This window comes from Colias philodice, chromosome 12 (assembly GCF_061535455.1).
Source record: "Colias philodice isolate Cphi_HAF_F1 chromosome 12, ilColPhil1 Martin Lab GWU primary, whole genome shotgun sequence".
NCBI classification, from domain to species: domain Eukaryota; kingdom Metazoa; phylum Arthropoda; class Insecta; order Lepidoptera; family Pieridae; genus Colias; species Colias philodice.
In genome coordinates this window covers 6290391-6314956 of record NC_143097.1, presented here as the reverse complement: position 1 = coordinate 6314956, position 24566 = coordinate 6290391, and the positions used below count along the sequence as shown (strand labels likewise).

Below are 24566 nucleotides of genomic sequence, written 5' to 3'. Positions count from 1 at the left end.
GAATTAAGCGTTCAATTTTTTATGTACTTATCCTTCTATTCTATTAATATTTGGTCAAATTCCGTTTTTTTTTTGTTAGCTTTTGGTAGGTTCATGTGACGGCAGGATTTCGGTGTACGAAGCAACGCGTGGTGCTTTGTTGCGAAGTATTGAGCCCACTTTGCCGCCAGATAGAAAGGACTTTGTATCGGCCGCGCCTAGCCCGTCTGGACAGGTTGCTAATACTTTTTTATTGCTTTCAGTTTCGAAATAAACCATGAAGTTTTTATTTATCCATTTTTATGTTTTGGAATAAAATTATGACAATTTAAAATTGTGAACGCTAAGGCGAACTGCAGGCACTTGAGATAATGAGTCTTTTAAGTAGCCACTATTCCAGGTCAAAGAAATTTTAGGTATTTATTTTTTAATTATAAGTATAAGTATAAGTAATAGTACTTATATATGTATAGTAAGTATAATAATAAATAAATATATAATACCTATTAAATTTTCAATACATTTATGAAACATTTTCACAGACGGTAGCATTCGGCATCTTCGACGGGTGTCTCATAGGCGAGGTGAAGGAATCTGGTACCGTAGAACTCAGCCCACTAAACATCGGCAACTTGTACTCAACACGTGCGCTTGCATGGAGCGGCGACGGCACCAAACTCGCACTCGCTTCGCAGACTGGTGCTGTTATTGTACTGGAAGCGGTGCTTAGGTTCGAAAAGTATTTATAGGCAATAGGGTTCAGTGTTTTGGAGGAAGGTCTGATAGATGAGGCGTGGAAGTCCGGTATTGTTGAACTTCGTGAGACTTAGGTAATACCAGATTAATTATAATCCGTATAGCGTTAGTGTTTTCATTAGCTTACCAATTTATGCTTACAACCTTTGTTATATTAATTATAAAATTTTCCTCATTTAGTCCATTGAATGAGTCCCTCCAAGGGGGGTCTAGAGTGCGTGAGTTAGTAACGTAAGATGTTTCTTCGGAAACATGTCAAGAGTCCCTAGGTAATAAACATACTAAAACCCCAGGACACTAGGAGGAGCCCCGGAGTGGGGGGAGGGGGGAAATGAGTCCATTTTTTCATTTTTCGCTTAAATCTCAAAAACGGTACATGTTAGAGAAAAACTTTCAAGGAAAAGTTGAAAGGCCATAAAGTTATTTACAAGTTGTACCTCAATCATTTTTTCCTATATCCTACCGTTTCTGAGTTATAGGCAGTAAAAAATGATTTTGGCTCAAACAATTTCCCCATACTACACATCAATCGATCAAAAAATATTTATTTCTTCCAAAAAACTCAAATGTGCAACTTGTGACCGGTACTGATAGATTGCTCTTAATTAGGTCTATAATTGGTAAAATAAACACATTCCTCCATGGAAGCCTTTAGGAGGAATCGATTGTCAAAATATTATATTAGGGCAGTTTGAGTTACTGAACTTGATCTTTTTATTTTTTTCTTCCAAAAAACTCAAAAGTGCAACTTGTGACCGGTACAGATAGATTGCTCATAATTAGGTCTATCATTGATAAAAATACTAGATTCCACCACGGAGGCGTTTACGGGGAATTGAATTTTATTAGGGTAGTTACGATACTTGAACTTATTATTTTTTTTCTTTCAAAAAACTCAAAAGTGCAACTTGAGACCGGTACCGATAGATTGCTCATAATTAGGTTTATCTTTGATAAAAAAACCAGATTCCACCATGGAGGCGTTTAGGAGGTATTGAATTTTATTAGGGTAGTTACGATACTTGAACTTTTTAACTAACTGTCCTAATAAAATTCAATTCCTCGTAAACGCCTCCATGGTGGAATCTGGTATTTTTATCAATGATAGACCTATTTATGAGCAATCTATCGGTACCAGTCACAAGTTGCACTTTTGAGTTTTTTGGAAGAAATAAAATAAAAAGTTCAAGTATCATAACTACCCTAATAAAATTCAATTCCCCGTAAACGCCTCCGCGGTGGAATCTGGTATTTTTATCAATGATAGACCTAATTATGAGCAATCTATCTGTACCGGTCACAAGTTGCACTTTTGAGTTTTTTTGGAAGAAAAAAATAAAAAGATCAAGTTCAGTAACTCAAACTGCCCTAATATAATATTTTGACAATCGATTCCTCCTAAAGGCTTCCATGGAGGAATGTGTTTATTTTACCAATTATAGAACTAATTAAGAGCAATCTATCAGTACCGGTCACAAGTTGCACATTTGAGTTTTTTGGAAGAAATAAATATTTTTTGATCGATTGATGTGTAGTATGGGGAAATTGTTTGAGCCAAAATCATTTTTTACTGCGTATAACTCAGAAACGGTAGGATATAGGAAAAAATGATGTAGGTACAACTTGTAGATAACTTTATGGCCTTTCAACTTTTCCTTGAAAGTTTTTCTCTAACATGTACCGTTTTTGAGATTTAAGCGAAATATGAAAAAATGGACCCATTTCCCCCCTCCCCCCACTCCGGGGCTCCTCCTAGTGTCCCGGGGTTTTAGTATGTTTATTACCTAGGGACTCTTGACATGTTTCCGAAGAAACATCTTACGTTACTAACTCACGCACTCTAGAACTTTTTATTCAATGGACTAATTGTCTTTCTTATTTTATACCGCAAAATAGAGTGATATAATATTTGTCATTCTAAAGACACTCACCTGAAATCCAGTGCACGCGACGCTATGAAACCACCAATCCACCAATCTGCATTGCACACGAAAATCAACCCACTCACTATGAGCATACAGATGATTTTCGAACATACCTATAAATTCTAATTACAATACAAACGATAATCAACCCAATCGCCATCAGCATATAGATGATTTTTGTATGTAAACTCAAAACTGTGCCAGGTCCTGGGTATGGCGCGACTCAGTGTCTGTACAACACGTGAGCGCGCGGCGGGTGCTGATCACTCGCCTCGCTCGGGACGCACCACCGCTCACTGTTACCTCCAACTATGCGGACATTTATACGGTTAAATTTATAGGTAAGCATAATATAGAGGTAAACCTTGTGGGGTATAAGGCGGATTTAATACACACTGTTTTATCGTAATAATAATTTGCCTATTTGTAGGTAATGATTGGTATGCGGTATGCCGTACAGCGAGCACGTTGATATTATGTGACATTGCGAGAGGCTTAACTAGTGAGGTGAGTTCTATTATGCATCGAACAATAATCGCTTCTATCTCCATTCGTAAAAAAAATAAACACCGTTGCAATAATATATTTACTGTGCCACGTCTTATATTTTTCTTGTACACCCAAAAACACAATTTTTTTCCTTAGAAAATTTCGATTTTTTACATTACTTTGATGTCCTCTAAATATGTATTATAGCCCATATTTAAATTTATTAGATAACATGGTCGGGTAGCGAGGAACGTATATACGCGGCGGTGGGCGGCGCGTGCTTGCTGCATCGCGCGGGAGAACTGAGCGTGGTGGAGTACGGGCTTGATAGAGTTCTGCATACTGTGAGTGTTTTACGGAATAGTTGTTGGGGTGAAAAGAAATGAGGGTAATATTGCAGTTAAATGAATAAATTTTTAGTCTTTTTGAGTAATTCTAAGTAATTAGTATTAAAAATTCGTTTGTGAAAATACATATTTATAGATCCATACGCAAAAGCGCTAGAATGCATTAAAATTTTGTCGAGGCAAGCAAGTTTTTCAAATACTTATCTCTGACATATTTTATACCGTATGAACTTGTCACGGTATAAAATATGTATTTATGTATTTTATAGTCTGGCCAAATTAGGAATATCGTAGAAAAATCGACATACCCAGTATATGACCACATAACATGTGTATTTTTAGAATAGTTTCAGGATGCCAAAATACAAATTTTTCGTGGTATTGGGTATGTTGATATTCATTTAAAAGTGAGTATTATTTCACCAAAGGTGCGTACAGAGCGCGTAAACCCGCACGTATTGAGCGTGCGCATCAACGAGCGGAGTGACATAATTGGAGATAGGAAACATCTCGCCTATTTACTGGACAGGCAGACGCTGGCTGTTGTTGATCTTGTTACTGGTTCGTATTTCTGAAAAAAAAAATATCTATAAGAAGGGAAAAAATCCTATGAATACAGTGTTTGTATAGTTCAAAAGTTCGCTCCCTTTTCTGAGAATGCAAAAGTCAAGTTCGTAACATCATCGTCAGGTGATCATGACCAAAATCTAAACTAAAAAAAAAAAGACGGGTTGCACTCCGGGAGTGCCGACAGAAGTGAAAACTTGATTATTAACGTTGAGCATGTTTGATATTTTGGAATGATATCCGTCTTACGCTTTTTCGATCAGGTCACGTGTCCTGACGCTAAGCGTTTAAGATTTTATACCCATTACAGAAAAAGTGCTCAACGCCGCTAAAGAAGTTTTCACTTCAAAAATGTAGTTCCATGAAGAGATAACAAAACAAAGTATAAATTATGTCCTATAATTCTTTTTTATCTGCTTATCCTGATGTTTATACGAGTATAAGAGTGTTTTATGTACTCGACTATTATTTATTTAATCATTTAAAAATTGGTACAAAAATACAGGTATACAGTTAGGCCAGTGGTGGCACGAGGCTCGAATCGACTGGCTCGAGCTGAACGAAAGTGGTCACCTGTTGTTGTTCCGCGACACTCGCAGACGACTCGTTTTGTTAAAGCTGGATAGTGGTGATAAGGTGTGTGTATTTTTAACGGATTTTTTTGGCGGAATAAGAAAAAGAGCAATTTGGCACATAAGAAATTACCACCACTTAAAATTTGTGTGGTTGGTCACCACCATAGAAACACTTGTAACATTGGTGTTCATGGTGTGAATTAATAATTGTCTGGGCGACTGTCCCGGCTTTGTTCGGGTAGCCTAAAAAATCAAAATATAGCATATTTTGTTCGGTAACGATCATAGAAATCTATTTCTGTGATCTGTGGTAACGATGTATGACATATGTAGCTTAAAATCAGTTAAACAAAATTTAAATAATCTCTCTGTATGTTAGTTAATATTCTAACGTATTGTAAAGGCTCTAAATGGACTCTTAATGTTAATGTACCAACTGTTTAAAAGTTTACATTTTTTTTAGGAAATCATAGCAAGCGGTGTGAGCTTCGTGCAATGGATCGAAAATAGTGACGCGATCGTGGCACAGACACCTACACATTTGTTGATTTGGTATATTGTTTGAATAGCTAAATAACTTTTACTTATCTCTATGTAATAAATACTTGCCCGATTATTTTAATCCTTAGCTAAACAACGATTTCAATGAGTAAATTTTCTGTCTTAGAGTGCTTTTACACCAATGTTGAAGCACAGACTAATAATAATATACTACGTATACAAGTTGAAGCGATAGTATTGGTTATTTACAAGCACATTCCTCACTACACATCCTCGCACATTAACCGGACTTAATATTTATTAACATAAAAACTAAAAAAAAGCTCAAAACTCTTACACTAAATAGTAAAAAATATATATTTCAGGTACAGTGGATGGGAAGCGAGTTGTGTAGAAATGTGCGAGTGTGGCGGCGGCATAGTGGTCGATGTGAGCGATATGCGAGTATCGCTCGACGGTGGACTCGTGCCCTATGTGCAGTTGGACGAACATCGCTTAGCTTTTAGTGAGTGAACATGTTTTAGTGGTTTATGTAGATTGATTTACAATGTTTTTAGGTTATGTATAAAATATTGAGAAATTGTTAAATTGATATATGGATAAAATTTAGATCGAAAATTTGATAGGTGGCCATATCTCGGCTTTAACTCCGATTCTACGTGAATTTCATGAAGGTCGTAAATAAGTTGGATTCAAATACACATGTCCATATTATCGGATGGCGTTAGTAGTAATCTGAGTCCCTGTTATCATACCAAAGTAGGTACCTACTGCTGAATTAATTATGAAATGAACTGCATTTTGTGTTTAGGTGTTTACAAATAAATTAACTATTTATAATAGGTATACTATTTATAACCTTACATTGAAAGTCTGAATTATTTTCCATTCAGATAACGCGTTACGCAGTGGGGATCTATCGGGATGTGCGCAATATCTAGACTCTGTCAGCAATTCAGCTGATTTGGCGCCATTTTGGCGGCAACTCGCTGAACGCGCGCTTGCTAAACAGGATATTCAGGTGATGACCTTTTTTACAAAAATGTTTTAATTATGGAAATAATATAGAAGTAAAAAATGATGTATTTTGTTAAAAAAATATAGGTTTTGGTAGGTGTAAAGAACATAATGACTGACCGGTTGGCTTGGATAGTAGTGGCCCTGCCTTCAAAGCCAGAGGTCGTGGGTTCGATTCACACCCGGGGCAAATATTTGTTGGATGAACATACATGTTTGCTCTGTGTCTGGGTGTTAACTATCTATATAAGTATTTATTTAAAATTATATATATATGTATGTTTATCAGCCATCTGGTTTCCATAACACAAGCGAAAGCTTAGTATGGGATTAGATCGTGCCGTGTGTGAAAATTGTCCTGAAATATTTATTTATTTATAATGTTATGTATTACCTATTAGATTTGTTCAGAAACTTTCTTAAAATGCAGCTAGCATGATGCATATTTTCCCACTTTACTGGATAGCTTTTAAAATTTAAATAAATATGTATAATATTTACAATAGTTTTTGAATATTTATTAGTTGGCAGCGAAATGTTACCGCGGTGTCGGCGACGACGCGAGGACGTTTTATTTGGATTCAGTTATTGAGCTGGCTTCTGCTGAAGGAAATGGTGATGTTAATGCTGGTATATAATTTGTTTCTTTATAATTGTTTATGATATAAAACATATTATGAGAAATTTGTAAAACAATTATTTTCCTTAAAAATGTAATTTGATGTCTAAGCATTTTTGTTGCAACGTCACTAATGATGAGTCGATGTTATTTAAAAATAATTATTATGTGAAATAAATTTTAAATCCATAACATCTAAAAGTCACCAAATAATGTGAACAAACATTCGATTCTAGGTCTAAACAGTCCTCTAGTGCAGGCTCGTTTAGCTATCTTTTCTGGGGACCTCACCACAGCTGAAGAGTGGTACACTAAAAAAGCAAGCAAACCCGAATTGGCGATTAGTATGTACAAACAGTTCAATAAATGGACGGAAGCTATCGCCCTGGCTGAAAGGATAGATAGAACTGCCGTGGGTGCACTGAAACAACAGTATATGGACTATTTGATTTCCACTGGTGAGTTCTTTGTATATATGTTTATAGTTTTATAATTTGACTAGCTGTGCCTCGCGGTTTTATCCGAATTGCTCCGCTCCTATTGGTCTTAGTGTGATGACTTATAGCCTATAGCCTTCCTCGATAAATGAGCTAACTAACACCGAAATAATTTTTCAAATCGGATCAGTAGTTCCTGAGATTAGCGCGTTCAAACAAACAAACAAACTCTTCAGCTTTACAATATTAGTATAGATTATATCATGCTTATGGTGTTCTCTTCTTGTTTGTCAGCCTCCTATATTTAGTTAAAAACATGAACTCACAAACAAACACAACATTCTTATATATAAACATGGGAGCGAAGGAGCGTATTAGGTTTGTTCGACCCTTAGTGCAAAACTTATTTCTCTTTCTAGCAAGGCATAATTATGCTACTATCGATTAATAAAACGAATTGTTTAAACTGTGGACAGCGACATACAGCGGTGTGGGCTACAGATTGTAGCAATATAATGTTATGTGATCCATTCTGCTTTTTTATGGTCATTACCTGTCTATCCCCTATCTAGTATCTTAAAGACCACATACTCCAAAATTTGCAGCACTACAAATGGTGTACACCATTATTAGAACTACCAGTTTTATTTTGTCCTTCTAAGATTTATTTTCAAGAAATACGTCGTCGTTGTTCAAAAGTGATCATACACACATTGATCGATCGACGCACAATTGCTTATAGTGCAGTAGCATAGAATGTTAACAAAATCGCTATCAAAACACCATATAATATATACAACCACCATATCGTTTATAACAACTATAAAAACACCATATAATATATGGTATATATTATGTATTGTTTTTAAACGATAACATGTATTTAAAATATGCATCGTCGAATTAAACACATACACAATGCGATTGTGTAAACCATAATATATTTTTGAACTCGCAATGAAACACTTGAATTTATAGCAACACTACGTTTGGTTTGCGGTTTTAATCAGGGAACCTATATGGAAATCGATAATAGCTCGGTCTTTAGCCTCGGATGTTTGTGCGCTGCGGTTTATAGCGATCCTGTTATTTAAAGTCATGTATTCGAATATTACTTTTTATGAAAATTTTACATTGAAAATCATATCGTATCTTTATTTATTTTAGACGTATAGGGAATACTATATTTCAATCGATAGAAGCAATCGCATCAAAATATTAAGAATTTATACAAGTAATTTATTTTGAATCATTATTATGGAGGGTTTTTCGCAATGATGCAAAATAAAATAATGTTATGCTGTTTTTATGATCATCAATTCTTTAATCTATATAAAAAACAATCAAACAAAAAACAATTCCAACTGAACAATATTTTATTAAAATTATAAGATTATAGATCGATCAAAATTATCGAAGATTGATGCTAAACCTAGATAAGGGATACATTATTAATTTCTGTCGTAAACATAACGACTACAAAGAGTAACGTTGAGTTTAATATATATAAAAAAGACGTGTGGCACTCGGGGACTGCCGCGGTATAAAGCTATTGCATAGCATGCCATCAAGCCACACCTCCGAGCCCGTGTGCTCCCCGAGTGGGGAGCGTGAGGTATTTCGTTACGGAATTTCTCGATTGGGTCCCCGCGCTCAAGGCCCGCGATAGAAGCTATGCAATAGCTTAAAAAAGGAGTGTACAGAAAAAGTTAAATGAGTATACAATATTCAGGCAGGGTGGGAGAAGCGGGCGCGGTACTAGCCGCAAGCGGGGATGTAGTGCAAGCTGTGAAGCTGTGGGTGCGCGCGGGGCGGGCGCGGCGTGCTGCGGCCGCGCTGCTGCAGCACCCCGCGCTGCTGCGGGACGACGAGCTGCTGCACGCCGTGCACGACCAGCTGGTGCAGGTGTGTGTGGGTGCGCGCGGGGCGGGCGCGGCGTGCTGCGGCCGCGCTGCTGCAGCACCCCGCGCTGCTGCGGGACGACGAGCTGCTGCACGCCGTGCACGACCAGCTGGTGCAGGTGTGTGTGGGTGCGCGCGGGGCGGGCGCGGCGTGCTGCGGCCGCGCTGCTGCAGCACCCCGCGCTGCTGCGGGACGACGAGCTGCTGCACGCCGTGCACGACCAGCTGGTGCAGGTGTGTGTGGGTGCGCGCGGGGCGGGCGCGGCGTGCTGCGGCCGCGCTGCTGCAGCACCCCGCGCTGCTGCGGGACGACGAGCTGCTGCACGCCGTGCACGACCAGCTGGTGCAGGTGTGTGCTGGACTGTATAGGGGCAGTGGGCAGTTTTATAATGTGTAGATTATAGAAAGAAAGAAAGAAAGAAAGAAAAAACATTTATTTCAAGGACATAATCAAACAAAGTCTTAAAAACATGACAAACAAAACAGTAAAAAAGTAAAATTATAAAGAAAAAAAAAAATAAATAAATAAAATAAAACGAAATTTGCACGGTAGGATGTCCTCGAAAAAGGGTCACCAACTCAGCTAAATACTGTACGACAGAAATGCACGCACAGCGCTGGTTTTCAGTGGCCCCTAAATGTTGTCGCAATAATCAGAATTATACGATGCAGTGGTGTGGAATTCGTAGAGCGCGTCGTGTTTGGTCATCAGTTTATGATGAGAATCGGGATAAATTACTTTTGGTGATAACAAATGTGTGGCGAAGTTAGTTAGGAAAAACATGTTGCATGTTAATTGTTCTTTGGAATATTCAAAATTATTACGTTATTTTATGTGTATCCAAATAATACCATGAAGTCAAAAATAAACAATAAGCTATACGCTAGAGGTTACCATTAAAACAAATGTAAATTCAGGAAGAATGGTGGGAAATGGCTGGCGAAATATCGGAGAGGCGTGGTGATAATAAAACAGCCGTCGAGTACTACGCGAAAGGCAATAACTACGCCAGGGCGGTACAGCTCGCCCGAGAAGTAAGTACTCGAGATTTTAACGACAATACAATTGCTTGTGATACTTACAAATATATATGGAATGTGAAGTTTGCTTTTGTTTACAATTTTGCTATGTGATTTAACCGTAAGATACACTAGTATTCATTTTAAAATTTATATTTTATACGTATTTTTGAGATTTTATGTTCTTTTCTTCCAATTAGTAAGGACTGAAAATAATAATAATAAATAAGTGCTACTTTAAAAAATATGGCTTTCTCCATGATTAGGAATTGACAACAGCCTCCTGGCTGGCTTTACTAATGTAGCATGTAGTTACCATGTTCGGACGTTTCATCTATATCAGACGATTCTACAACCTAAGACCTTAGACCTTAGACACAACACACTAATTACTTACACGACAACATTTTACAAGTCATACAACTTCGTTTCACTATGAATATTTGGGTATCAGTCGTGTCCAGGGGAAGTGACGCGTCTAGAGGGCGAGTGGGGCGCGTGGCTGGTCGCCAGCCGGCGGGCGGCAGCCGCGGTACCGCACCTCATAGAAGCGGGCCGCACCAGGGAAGCCCTGGCTGCGGCTATCAAAGCACACCACTATAAGAAGGCGCTGCAGATTGTTCAGGTTGGTGTGTGGCCAGGAGAATGATTAAGGGACAGGGTAATAGATTTTAGAATTAGATACTATCTTTTAACGATAGATACACCGCACTCTAGTGAGTATTAAACTTGTTTGTGTTATTTTAATTTGTAATTTTTTTCTGTATTTTTTTTGTGGTACTAAATAAACTTTCTTTCTTTATTACGTGTAGGATACCCAACGAAAGATTAAATATAAAAAAAATATAAGCGTTCCTTGTATCGATGTTCCTATATTTTTTTAGCTTAAACCGTAATAAGTGTTATGTATGTGATGTAGAATGGTTAAGAAACGAAGTACTTGCAACGAGAAACTTCCGCAGTAATACGTCAGTTTTATGTCGTAAATGCAGATGGAAATAAATTTTATTCGCAGCTACAGTAAAATATTTTCCACAAGAATGTAGACTGATATAAATTATCATAATGTCTTGCATATTGTGTCATATTAAAAAGTGACGTATATATTTCCTAAATAATATGTTATCAGGTTATTGACGACAAGGATTCTATTAAAGAGGAATGTGAGCAGCTTGGTGAGCATTTTATATCAACTCAGGTGAGTTATTTAATAAAATTCATCGTTAAGTAGTTGTGATGGAACAGTTGCAAACTGTAGGAATGCTTAATTAAACAACAAAAAGAAAAAAAACATTGTAAGCAGTTTTATACGAGAAAAATTCAACGTTTTTCATTTGGTAATAACGGAGCTTCAGCTTAAAATAATTGTTTAGACAAAAGTGATTAACATAAAATAATAAGAACTTTTTAAGAAATATTCTATAAATAACGAAGGGTGAAAACAAAAATAAAATTTATGAAATGGAGAAATTAGTTCCAAACATTTTTTTAGGAGTGGGAAACAGCCGAACGCTTGCTCTTATCATGCGGTATGATAGGTCGATGCGTACGCGCATACAATAACGCGGGCAAAATTAACGAAGGTTTGCGTGTGGCCACCGTACATTTGTCTGAAGATGAAACTAGAGAGATTTACATCCCGTTAGCTCAGCAGTTTAGAGAGGAGGGGCAGTTGAGGAAGGCTGAACAGATTTATATAGGACTTGACGATCCGGATGAAGCTATATCTATGTATAAGGTACGATGTATGATGTGCATTCACTATTCAGTATCATTCACAAATCTAGAATTATATATTTCATGTAAAAAAAATCGAGGACATATGTTCTTATATATGTACATTATACAATATACTCCAAGATGTTTTATGATATTTTTTTTGTAAAAAAATGACGTTTTTTAAGTCCAATTTTAAACTCAGAATTATGACAAACATATTTTGTCAAAAAATAGGACGCTTCTCAATATGAAGCGATGCTACGCTTAGTAGCTGCTCATCGTAGCTCGCTCGTAGAAGCTACGCGACGACACGTAGCACAAGCGCTACAAGCCGCGGGCGATCTACGAGCCGCTGAAAACTATTATATTCAAGCGGGTAAGATAATTATGACGTATGCGTACGTGTTAATGATTTATGTGAACTGGAATTTAACAAGTTTAAATTTTATTATTCGTTATTTTATACGTATTTTATACGTTTCTTTAAGAACTCATTCTTAAAGTTAAATTGTTGATGTTATAATATTTTGGCTATATATTATATCGGCTTTTCGGTAAGATTTCAAAAGAAAAAATTTCATCTGATCAAAGTAACTATACCACAGCTAACATTTGTCAGCATGTTCATAAACAAAATGATGTTGATAAAAACATTTCAGGTCGTTTGAGAAATTTGCCTGACTTAGTAAAAGCTCATTATCACACTGTTTGTATGCATTTTCTGAGTACATTTCAAAGTAGATATTTCAACGAACAAAAAGCCCCCAAATTTAAAAAAAAAAGCTGATATTTTGACGTCAGAATTTTCGATTGAAAATTAGGTTGACTGTAATTTATTTTTCCTTTAATTTTTATCATATTCCCCTTCTTTTCTAACGGGTTTGGTCCTACTGTGATTTTTTTTAGGTTTTTATTTTGGAAGAGATTGGCCCTGGTCTACAGGTTTTCGGTTCGTATGTAATATTTGAATATATTTCGACAAAAGCCATAATGTCACTCCATTAAATTGATATCCATTTGAATAACTTTTTAACTGAGATTGATTAGGTTTTGTCGAGTAATATGCATAAACAAAAGCTCATCTATTAGAGACCGACTCGTGACTCAAATAGTAGATATAGATTTTATATATTCTCAGGCCGCCACGCTGTGATTAGACGACTGTCGCGCACGAACACTTCCGGCTAACTGCCGCAGAAAGTTATCCTAGAAATGCCGCTTGTTGTCACCGCGTTCATGCTGCTCAATGTTTATATTATCTGTGGTTAAAACAAAACACCAGGCGACTGGAAGAGCGCGATCCAGATGTACCGGGCGGCGGGGCAGTGGGAGAGCGCGGAGCGGGTGTCGCGCGCGCACGGCCCCGCGGCGGTGCAGCAGCAGACGGCGCTGCAGTGGGCCGCCGCGCTGCCCGCGCCCGCCGCCGCGCGCCTGCTCGCCGCGCGCGGGCTCGCCGCGCTCGGCGCGCGCTGGGCGCTGCAGGCGCACAGGTTACTTGGGACTAACTTCTTATTTATTTATTTCATTTTTATTGCATCTTGTTTTTAAGCTATTGCATAGCTTCTATCGCGGGCCTTGAGCGCGGGGACCGAATCTAGAAATTCCGTAACGAAAAAACCTCACGCTCCCCACTCCGACGGGCACGGAGGTGTGGCTTGAAGGCACAGCATGCAATAGCTTTACCGCGGCAGTCCCCGAGTGCCACACGTCTTTTTTTTTGTTTGTGTTCATAATAAACATATTTCATTTCATAACTGGTGCCTTGTTGTGATTGTTGAAGAATGCTTCTGCTCTTTTAGAAAATTTATTACGTGGGGTACATAATGTATTGTTTTTTTTTAGAATAAAACTGTATCTATTTCATTCATTTGCCAAAAAAAAGAACTTTATTCTCTATAACGCGTATGACAAAGTTTTTGAAGTGAAATTTCTTTAGGCGCGTTAAGAGTAAAATTTTGAAGGTTGCGTCAATTCACTACCGTCACGTCATGGACTAAGGCGACGATTTTGGTATGTTTGAATCTTAGCAAAGAAGTTTCACTTCTGACACGTGTGTTCGGCATACACGCCCTTATTTTTAAATTTCACCTGAGTCTATAAATAAAGACACGATACAGGTGGGATATCGCCCTAGAGCTAAGCGAGCTGGGCGGCGGTATAACAAAGCGCGAAGTTGCGCGGCACGAAGCGGCGGCGCTCGCGGAGGAGCAGCCCGAGGAAGCAGAAGTTGCGTTCCTCCGAGCGGCCGCACCGGAGGACGCGGTCAAGATGTGGCTCAGTAGGGGACACCATCAGAGGGCGTTGGTGCTCGCTGAACAGCACGCTACTCATATGGTGAGTGAAGAAAAAATATATTAAAATTTAAAAGAATAAATTTAATAAAATTTAGGCTGTGCAACTCAACTGTTTGAATTTGAACGTTCCTTAAACATTCCACATCACTTTAAAAAACAACAAGTAATTATTTTTTCATTTGTATAAAGTAACATTAACATTGCATGTAAAATTTAATAGGTGCATTATTGTTATTTAATCAAAATTGTGTTGAATTAAATTTGTAAATAATACTTTAATTATAACAATATTTGTGCAAATGAGAGTAATTGAAAGCTAAAAGGACAATTTACTATTGGGGCGTTACGCAAATTATACGCTAGGTGACTAAAACCAATGCGTCACTATTGTTACTGATGGATGACAATTGGACGGACAATTTACTATTTCACTCAATGTATGCATGATTAAATTAGCTCGGAAATTTTCATCATATTGGAAGAGCTATTTATGTTAATGTAATCTTATGTTACTTTGATTTAGTTTTTGTTAGTCGGTATAGGTATGTTCGATATTATTCATGAATAGTGTCATTGAATAGTGAGTGATGCTTTTCATCCAACTGCTATAAAAAACATATATAACATGAATTAATGTTGCTAAATTCACTAATTAAAAAAAAATATAATGTTACTTGTTTTTATTTTGTGGACATTTGTCAATATAATGCACGATTATTTATTTTCAATACAATTAATAAGGTTTTGTGAAATCTAAATGAGTTGTGTTGTCATAAATTATTAACAGACTAGTGGTCCGCCCCGGCTTCGCTCGTGGTACATATTATTTCGCAATAAAAGGTAGCCTATGTCCTTTCTCGGGTATCAAAATATCTCCATACCAAATTTCATGCAAATTGGTTCAGTAGTTTAGGCGTGATTGAGTAACAGACAGACAGACAGAGTTACTTTCGCATTTATAATATTAGTATGGATTGTTAACTAAATAAAGGATTTCTTAATATTGTCTCTGAAGTTAATCGACAAGTAAAAACATAGAATTAAAATTCAAATAGGTTGAGGAAGTATTATTGGAAGGAGCTCGTGCGGCCGCAGAGCGTGGCGACTTGCAGCAGTTCGAGACGCTAATGATACGCGCCAACCGGCCGCGGGAAGTTGTGCAGCATTACAAGCAATTGGGTATTTAGAGCTTTTTCTTTATGTTGGGTTTGTTGAACAAGGAGTTGGGATATTTTAAAAGTTTATTCCTTTCTTTATTAATTGCATAGCCTGATTTATACTTTTTATATTTTTTAAGCCTTTTCAGTGATGCGTTCTTATTTATTTTTTGTCCATATAAATTACAAAACTATTAATGTAAATTTGTACAAGAAATGTAATTGTGTAACAATTTTGTTTGACATTTATTAATGAAAAAAAAATTTTTTTTTTTTCGAAGTAGAAATCTACATGCCAAATAAAAACCAACCAAACCTTACGAAATTAAAAATGCCCTATGTATAACTATACGTCTTGTGACACATTACACCAGAGCTGTGGGAGGAGGCATCTCGCGTGTCCCGCGAGTACCTGCCCGACAGCGCGGAGCAGGTGCCGCCCGCCGTGCCGCCGCTGCTGCAGCGCGCCGCCGACCACGCCGACCGGTGCGTTTGTTGGGCTTTGGTACTCTTTATTGTATAAATAAATAAATAAATATTTCAGGACAATTTTTACACACGGCACGATCTGATCCCTTACTAAGCTTTCGCTTGTGTTATGGAAACCAGATGGCTGATAAACATACATATATAATTTTAAATAAATACGTATATAGATAATAAACACCCAGACACAGAGCAAACATCTATGTTCATCACACAAATATTTGCCCCGGGTGGGGATCGAACCCACGACCTCTGGCTTTGAAGGCAGGGCCACTACCAACCAAGCCAACCGGCCAGTATGAACTTGGATATATTCGTGTTCTTATTCAGCAAGGAAACCTATTTTTTTGTATAATGTTCTTTTTAAATATTTATTAAAATATAGGTAACATTCTTCCTTCTTTTAGACAGTTTTCTTACGTTAGTTACCTTTTACCGTGGATATCCGAAAAAAATTTAGAGCTATGGTGATGAGCGACTAATAAGGAACACTGTTTCTTTGTTGTCAATTTTAAGGTTCAAAAGGGGTAATAAGAAAATGCACCATTGTAAAGTTTTAACAAACAACAGCATTTTAAACAAATATAATGAATTCAACAATGTATTATAAATATATTGTATTAATAGTTTAATATTTTATATCATTATATTATAATTCAACAATATAATCGTCTAGCGGTGAATGGTGGGACGCGGTGCGTTTATTAGTCGGCGCTAGCGCGGCAGCGGCGACTAGCGGCGCGACGCGTCTGTCGGAGCGGGCTGCTCTGCGTGCCGCGAGACTGGCGCGCGACCGCCTCGCGGGCGACGAGCGGCGCGCTGCTGCTGACTCGCTCGCCGAGCGGTATGTACTGGGTCTAGGGGTGAATGGTGGTGGTACGTCTGTTAGTAGGAGCTTGTGCAGCAGCAGCGGCCAGTTTTTTCATCGTTTCAATATTCTTAATGGAATTTTTTGGATTTGGAAAACCAATTTATAACAATATTTATTTAATTTAATTTAATACACAAACGATTTTAGATTTGATGCAATCGGACAAAGTGAAGTCGGGGAACAGTTGCGTGCTGCGCTACTCGACGGAGTGGAAGATGCGGAGCCAGGTAAGCTTTTTATTACCATATGATCGATTAATATCTCTTATTTCAGTAATAAATAACTTATATTATATAAAATAAATTCACATCACTCAGGTACATCGAAGTCATACGAAGAGGAAGAATCAGCGACCGATGTTAAAGAGCCAGAACTTGATATAGAGCGGTCAGCACTGGAGAAACTCTGCGCGGCGGGCCAGTGGCAGCGCTGTCTCGCGCACGCGGCGTCTCGCGCGCCCCACTACGCGCTGCGCTACGCCGCGCACTTGTTCAACGCGCACGCGGTGAGTGCGCTCGCGTAGTGTGTACACTGTGGTGGGCGGGCCAGTGGCAGCGCTGTCTCGCGCACGCGGCGTCTCGCGCGCCCCACTACGCGCTGCGCTACGCCGCGCACTTGTTCAACGCGCACGCGGTGAGTGCGCTCGCGTAGTGTGTACACTGTGGTGGGCGGGCCAGTGGCAGCGCTGTCTCGCGTTGAGTGTAGTGCGTAAAGCTTTTCCGTCTAGTGTGTAAACTGATTATATATACGTGTGTTTTGATGCGTGGTGTCAGGTGTTAGAGATGTTCAGTTAGTTTTGGGTTGCGAGCTGGAATTATTTAATAGTATGTTATAACTGCATCCTTTTGCACGTTTTTAAACACCTATTAAAACGTAGACTTGACAAGAAAATATATAACCGGTTAACGTATTACATAGCATAATCGTGTAGTTTTTTACAGCATAATTCTGTACCTGAGAAAAAAAATATGTTAACAGATTTTCAGATTGCTGTAGAACCCAAGAAAAAAGAAATACGAATCTGTTATTATTTTTCCTTATAGCGTTTAGAAGGCGTCAACATCGAAAGTGAAGATATACCAGAAGCATTGTCCCAAGTTATTGATACTCTACGACAGTATCTCATACTGGATAACGCAGCGGAAACCATAAACAGCAGTGATGTTAATTTAGCTAAAGCCGTGTGCAATGAATTGTTGGTGCGAGTGTCGTTGGCGCCCAAAGCGTTCTCTGTGTTGAAAGTAGCCGCGGAGATCATGGTCGCTGTGGGAGCGGAGGAAAGGGCTATTGAGGTATTTATTTTATATTATAATTATTATCAGTGTAGACTTAATGTTATAGAACAAGAGTAGACATAAGTAATAAAAAGTAAATATTTTGCATGTTTTGTTCGGTTAGCAGACCGGATTAAAAAGAAATTAAATACGTTTATCTATACGTATTTTAATGTACTGTATCATCTTTTTGGGAATAAATGTATTTCTATTCTATTCTATTCTATACTATTTAAAAAAAAAGCATACGCTGGGAATACTTCCACGCGGTGAAAGCGGTGGTGGTGGTAAAGTTCGGGACAGATTTTCGATGATGATGGTGTATATCATTGATATTTTGAGTTTTGACTACTAATGCTAATGTTTTTTAAATAATAATTATGCATCGGGCTTATGTTATTTGAGTGAATAAAGATTGAGGATCATCGAAATCAAAAGAATGTGAACATACACAAACACAAACACGAACATGAAAACGAACAACGAACAGCGAACAACGAACAACGAACAACGAACAACGAACAACGAACAACGAACAACGAACAACGAACAACGAACAACGAACAACGAACAACGAACAACGAACAACGAACAACGAACAACGAACAACGAACAACGAACAACGAACAACGAACAACGAACAACGAACAACGAACAACGAACAACGAACAACGAACAACGAACAACGAACAACGAACAACGAACAACGAACAACGAACAACGAACAACGAACAACGAACAACGAACAACGAACAACGAACAACGAACAACGAACAACGAACAACGAACAACGAACAACGAACAACGAACAACGAACAACGAACAACGAACAACGAACAACGAACAACGAACAACGAACAACGAACAACGAACAACGAACAACGAACAACGAACAACGAACAACGAACAACGAACAACGAACAACGAACAACGAACAACGAACAACGAACAACGAACAACGAACAACGAACAACGAACAACGAACAACGAACAACGAACAACGAACAACGAACAACGAACAACGAACAACGAACAACGAACAACGAACAACGAACAACGAACAACGAACAACGAACAACGAACAACGAACAACGAACAACGAACAACGAACAACGAACAACGAACAACGAACAACGAACAACGAACAACGAACAACGAACAACGAACAACGAACAACGAACAACGAACAACGAACAACGAACAACGAACAACGAACAACGAACAACGAACAACGAACAACGAACAACGAACAACGAACAACGAACAACGAACAACGAACAACGAACAACGAACAACGAACAACGAACAACGAACAACGAACAACGAACAACGAACAACGAACAATGTGAATGTGAATGTGAATGTGAATGTGAATGTGAATGTGAATGTGAATGTTAACGTGAACGTGAACGTGAACGTGAACGTGAACGTGAACGTGAACGTGAACGTGAATGTGAATGTGAACATACACAAACACAAACACGAACACGAACACGAACACGAACACGAACACGAACAACGAACAACGAACAACGAACAACGAACAACGAACAACGAACAACGAACAACGAACAACGAACACCGAACACCGAACAGCGAACAGCGAACAACGAAAAACGAACAACGAACAACGAACAACGAACAACGAACAACGAACAACGAACAACGAACAACGAACAACGAACAACGAACAACGAACAACGAACAACGAACAACGAACAACACGTAAACAGGCTAAAAGGAACGGTTATAAATTTGTTTGGGTGCGAAACGGGAAAATTTTTATTCGTAAGGAGGAGGCGAGTCCTGCAAGGAATATCCTAAGTATTGATCACCTTCAACAGCTACTCAAATAATTCGGTGATTAATTATATATTTTTTTTTCAAATTGAGATACAACCTAATTTTTATTTTGCTTTAGTAAGTAACTACTTATATCTTTTGTATTTTTTTTTATTTTTTATTATGAATCGAGTTCGAAACATTAAAAAACAAATTGAACCAAGTATTTATTACCAAAACATCAGGGGAATGAGAACTAAGCTACTTGAGATTCACAAGAACGTACTGGCAAATAACTACTTAATAATAGTATTGACTGAAACATGGCTTAACCATAATATATTTGATGGAGAAATACTTGATAATCGTTATGAAATTTACAGAAGAGATAGACAGTCTAACTCATTATTTAGGGATAAAGAGGGTGGTGGAGTACTCATTGCCGTGCATAAATCAGTGAAATCCTTTAGAATGACTAATTTTGAAAGTACTGCTGAGGATTTATGGGTAGCAATAGAATTTCCTACTACAAATGGATTGCAGAGAATTAGTTTATGTGCGGTCTATATTCCTCCCCCCATCAATAGTGCGGTTCTAGAAAACTTTTTAAATAAATCTTCCATTGCTGCTAATCAGTCGGTAAACCACCTGATTGTTGGTGACTTTAATATGGGTAGTAATTTAAGTTGGATTAGAAAAGAACATTACGACAATTTTTTGTGTCCACATAATTGTAATAACCCGATTGCAGTTTCACTTATTGACTTCATGGCTCTCTGTAACAATAAGCAATATAATGCCATTGTTAATTGTAATAATAGAATATTAGATCTGGTATTATCAAATTTAAATAATGTCATAGTCGCGGAAGCATTGGAGCCCCTATCCATAGTTGATAAATATCATCCCCCTCTAATCATAAATGTTAGTTTGGAAACACCTCTTTACCTAAAACACAACGTCACAGAACGGAATGACATATTCAATTTTTTCAATGGTAAATATGATAATATTAAGCATGATCTATCTGTGATTGATTGGACATCAAGGCTACCCAACGACATGGATGTAAATACTATGGTTTCCGAATTTTATTCTATCTTGCGAAATTTAATAAAGCAATACGTTCCACTTAAGCAAAGGCGCAACTCTAAGTATCCTCCCTGGTTCACAAATAGGCTTATTAAATTGTTAGGTGAAAAAGAAAAATATCGTAAACGCTATAAAATATATAAAAACGAAATGGATAAACTGCAGTATAATTTATTAAAAAATAGAACTCGCATTATATTAGATAAGTCTTATGAAGATTATATAACTAAAATACAGGGCGATATATTACAAAATCCTAAATCCTTTTGGACCTACATAAAATCTAAGAGGAGTCATGCCTGCAACTTTCCATCTGTTATGGTACTTAATGATAAATCAGCAAATGATGGTAATGAAATAGCAAACTTATTTGTTGAACATTTTTCTTCGGTATACAGTCAATCATCGTCATCCTTGTCGTCACAAAACGTACTTTCATCTTTAACTATGTGTGCTCGTAATAACATAAATATTAATGAACGGGAGGTCAAGCGTAAATTACAATTACTCGATATTAATAAAGGTTCGGGTTATGACGGTATCAGTACGGTATTTTACAAAAGATGTGCAACGGAATTGTCAGTTCCTCTATCTATAATTTATAATAAATCTCTAAACAGCGGAATATTTCCAACTTTTTGGAAAAAAGGTTTGATAGTGCCAATTTTTAAACAGGGGGATAAGTGTGAAGTAAAAAATTATCGGCCTATTACGTTGTTATCGATACCCGCGAAAATTTTTGAGTCTTTCGTTTATGGTTACATATCGTGGCACACGAAGAGTCTTATTTCTGTGAACCAGCATGGTTTCACAAAAAAACGTTCGACACTTACCAATTTGCTAAGTTTCACTAACTCAGTAATAACAAAAATAAGTAACGGTAATGAGGTCGACGCAATCTACACTGATTTCAGTAAGGCCTTTGATACAGTGAATCACCATCTGCTAATAAAAAAACTTAGGGACACTTTTTGTCTTTCAGAACAGGTTTTACTCTGGTTGCAGTCTTACTTATACCTTAGACCACAAACAGTTAGGCTTAGCGGATATCAGTCTAAAGAATACTATCAGTTATCTGGAGTTCCCCAAGGCTCCCATCTAGGCCCATTATTGTTTACATTATTTATTAACGACATTACAAATGTTATCTTGGAATCTGAATATGAGGTTTATGCGGACGACTTGAAACTTTTCAGATCGGTAAATTGCTCTCAAGACCAACAAAAACTGCAGGATGATATAAATCGAGTATCTCTCTGGTGTAAGAATAACCTAATGCAACTGAATGGAAGTAAATGTAATTTTATAAAACTTTCCAGAAAACATGTTAGATTCAAAACAACTTATAAAATTGATGATATTGCTATTAATCAAAAGTACAATCTTAAAGACTTAGGTATTACATTGGATGAGGAATGCAGATTTGATACACATATAGATCTGGTGGTTCGCAAAAGTTTTAAAATGAATGAATGAATGAATGAAATACTCTTTATTGTACATATACACAGTGATAAAGTTACATAGTTAAGATAGCTTATAGTAGAGATGTACAAAGAGCGGCTTTATCGCTCGTGAGCGATTTCTTCCAAGCAACTCGATGTAGATAAAGATACAGTGAGCAAGAATTAAAGAGTAGAGTAAGACAAGGAAAGAAGAAAGAATAAACATAGAAAAGTATTATACATAATGAAGGACACATAAGTTGATACATTAATATTACAATAAGATTAAAATTATATAGAAGGAAAAACTTAAATTTAGATTTATTTTAACGATTTGTCAGTGATCGTGCGAAGGTAGTAGTTCTTCAATTGACTTTTAAAGGAGTGAAGGGTCTGTGCTTTTCTTATCGTGACTGGTAAGGAGTTCCACAACCGGATTGCTTGAACGGAAAAGGAAGAATGAAAGAAATTGGAAGAATGGGAAGGTATATGAAGGGTAAGATTTTCAGCTGATCGTAAGTTCGTATTCCTAGTGCCGAGGAATTCAAAATTAGCTTTTAAGTAGGAAGGTGATGTGGGATTAAAGATAATGGAATAAAGAGAGGTAAGGATATGTGTATTCCGGCGGAGGCGGATGGGGAGCCACTGAAGTCTTGACCGAAATTCCGAAACATGGTCATACTTGCGCAGACCATAAATGAACCGCACAGCAAAATTTTGTAACCGCTCAAGTTTATTAAGTTGTTCTTGAGTTAGATTAGTAAGACATACGTCAGCGTAGTCAAGGATTGGCAGAAGTAAGGATTGGGCCAGCAAAATTTTGGTGGGAATGGGAAGCAAATTACGCATTCTACGCAAACTAGAGGCGGCAGCAAATACTTTGGAACTTATGTTTTTAATCTGATGAGACCATGACAAAGTTTCATCTAGTATGATACCGAGATCTTTAACAAATTTACTGTAAGGAACAGTAGTACCATCGAGTGCAATCGGTGGCAGAGTCGTCCAATTAATCCTAGAAAGGAGACTTTGACTGCCAAATATAATTGCTTGAGATTTTAAAGGATTTAAACTCAGTCCAAAAGATTTACTCCAATCGGATATGTGTGAGAGGTTACGATTTATACAGTACACAGCTTCAGGTAAATCAGTCAAAGTGGCTTGTGAATAAATTTGGAGATCATCAGCGTATAGGTGATAATGTGAGGTCAGTCTTGTGGTAACACAATTTATAAAAATCGCAAATAAGAGAGGTGATAGAACGCCCCCTTGTGGTACACCAGCACTTACGTCACACCAGGAAGAAAAAGTATTTTCAACCTTAACGCGTTGTCGACGGCCGTGCAAGTAGGAACGAAACCATTCTATTGCCACAGGGGATATATTGACGGAAAGCAGTACACTCAACAATACATCATAATCAACTGTATTGAACGCATTGCTAAAATCCAACAGTGTCAAAATTGTAAGCTCTTTGTTATCCATTCCTCTACGTATGTCATCAGTAATTTTCAGAAGGGCTGTAGTCGTACTATGACCGGGGCGGAAACCAGATTGATAGGGATCAAGGAGACAATTGGCATGAAGAAACTGGGATAGTTGTTGGTGGATAAGACGTTCAAGGAGCTTTGACAGGAAGGGTAAAATTGAGATAGGACGAAAATCGGATAGGGATGAAGGATTTCTTTTCTTAGGAATGGGAATGATACTAGCCTTTTTCCAGATATTAGGAAATACTCCAGTATCGAGGGAACAGTTTAGGATATGAGTTATGACAGGGACAATAATATCAAGGATGGGAACGATCATACTACGACTGACACCATCATCTCCGACTGCTTTAGAGGTAATCGATAAAATATTCTTCTCAACATCACTGCTAGCGATTTGCTTAAAAACGAACGGTGGGAAGCTAAAAGATGATGTGTTTGAAATAATATGAGATATTGTTGAGTGTTTATTGCCGTCTTTAAAAGTAGGTGCAGAAGAAGAGAAATGTTTATTTAAAGCGTCTATGCAAATGTTATTATTTAAAGGAGAGTCATTATTTTTACCTATGCCTAGAGTTTTGAGAAATTTCCAAATTTTTGAACTGTCCCCATTTTCAACAGATTGATGGATGTGTCGTCGCTGAGCGTCTCTACATACCACATTGCAACGATTCCTTGCTCTTTTGAAAGTTTCCCAGTCAGAATCAGACTGTGTATGCTTATATTTAGCTTTTGCTTTGTTTTTGGCATCAATCTGGATTTTTATTTCACTAGAGAGCCAAGGGGCAGGAAGGTGTCTTACTTTAATTGGTCTTACAGGAGC

The 24566-nt window shown here is 37.7% G+C and overlaps 1 protein-coding gene across 1 annotated transcript in view; it reads left to right on the top strand.

Moving 5' to 3' along the window:
- Oseg2 (intraflagellar transport protein Oseg2) overlaps positions 1–24566 on the top strand; it is a 40651-nt gene that overhangs the window by 1604 nt on the left and 14481 nt on the right. Inside the window, exons 5-30 of the mRNA XM_089701913.1 lie at positions 80–214; positions 522–709; positions 2865–3001; positions 3091–3167; positions 3377–3493; positions 3925–4057; positions 4569–4699; positions 5102–5190; positions 5505–5644; positions 6033–6160; positions 6681–6786; positions 7012–7233; positions 8945–9117; positions 10032–10148; positions 10588–10758; positions 11263–11331; positions 11626–11871; positions 12087–12228; positions 13135–13342; positions 13970–14186; positions 15202–15325; positions 15678–15789; positions 16466–16633; positions 16808–16887; positions 16978–17165; positions 17704–17952. Coding sequence (XP_089558039.1) covers positions 80–214; positions 522–709; positions 2865–3001; positions 3091–3167; positions 3377–3493; positions 3925–4057; positions 4569–4699; positions 5102–5190; positions 5505–5644; positions 6033–6160; positions 6681–6786; positions 7012–7233; positions 8945–9117; positions 10032–10148; positions 10588–10758; positions 11263–11331; positions 11626–11871; positions 12087–12228; positions 13135–13342; positions 13970–14186; positions 15202–15325; positions 15678–15789; positions 16466–16633; positions 16808–16887; positions 16978–17165; positions 17704–17952 — 3867 coding nt within the window. The remainder of the gene's footprint in view (positions 1–79; positions 215–521; positions 710–2864; positions 3002–3090; positions 3168–3376; positions 3494–3924; positions 4058–4568; positions 4700–5101; positions 5191–5504; positions 5645–6032; positions 6161–6680; positions 6787–7011; positions 7234–8944; positions 9118–10031; positions 10149–10587; positions 10759–11262; positions 11332–11625; positions 11872–12086; positions 12229–13134; positions 13343–13969; positions 14187–15201; positions 15326–15677; positions 15790–16465; positions 16634–16807; positions 16888–16977; positions 17166–17703; positions 17953–24566) is intronic.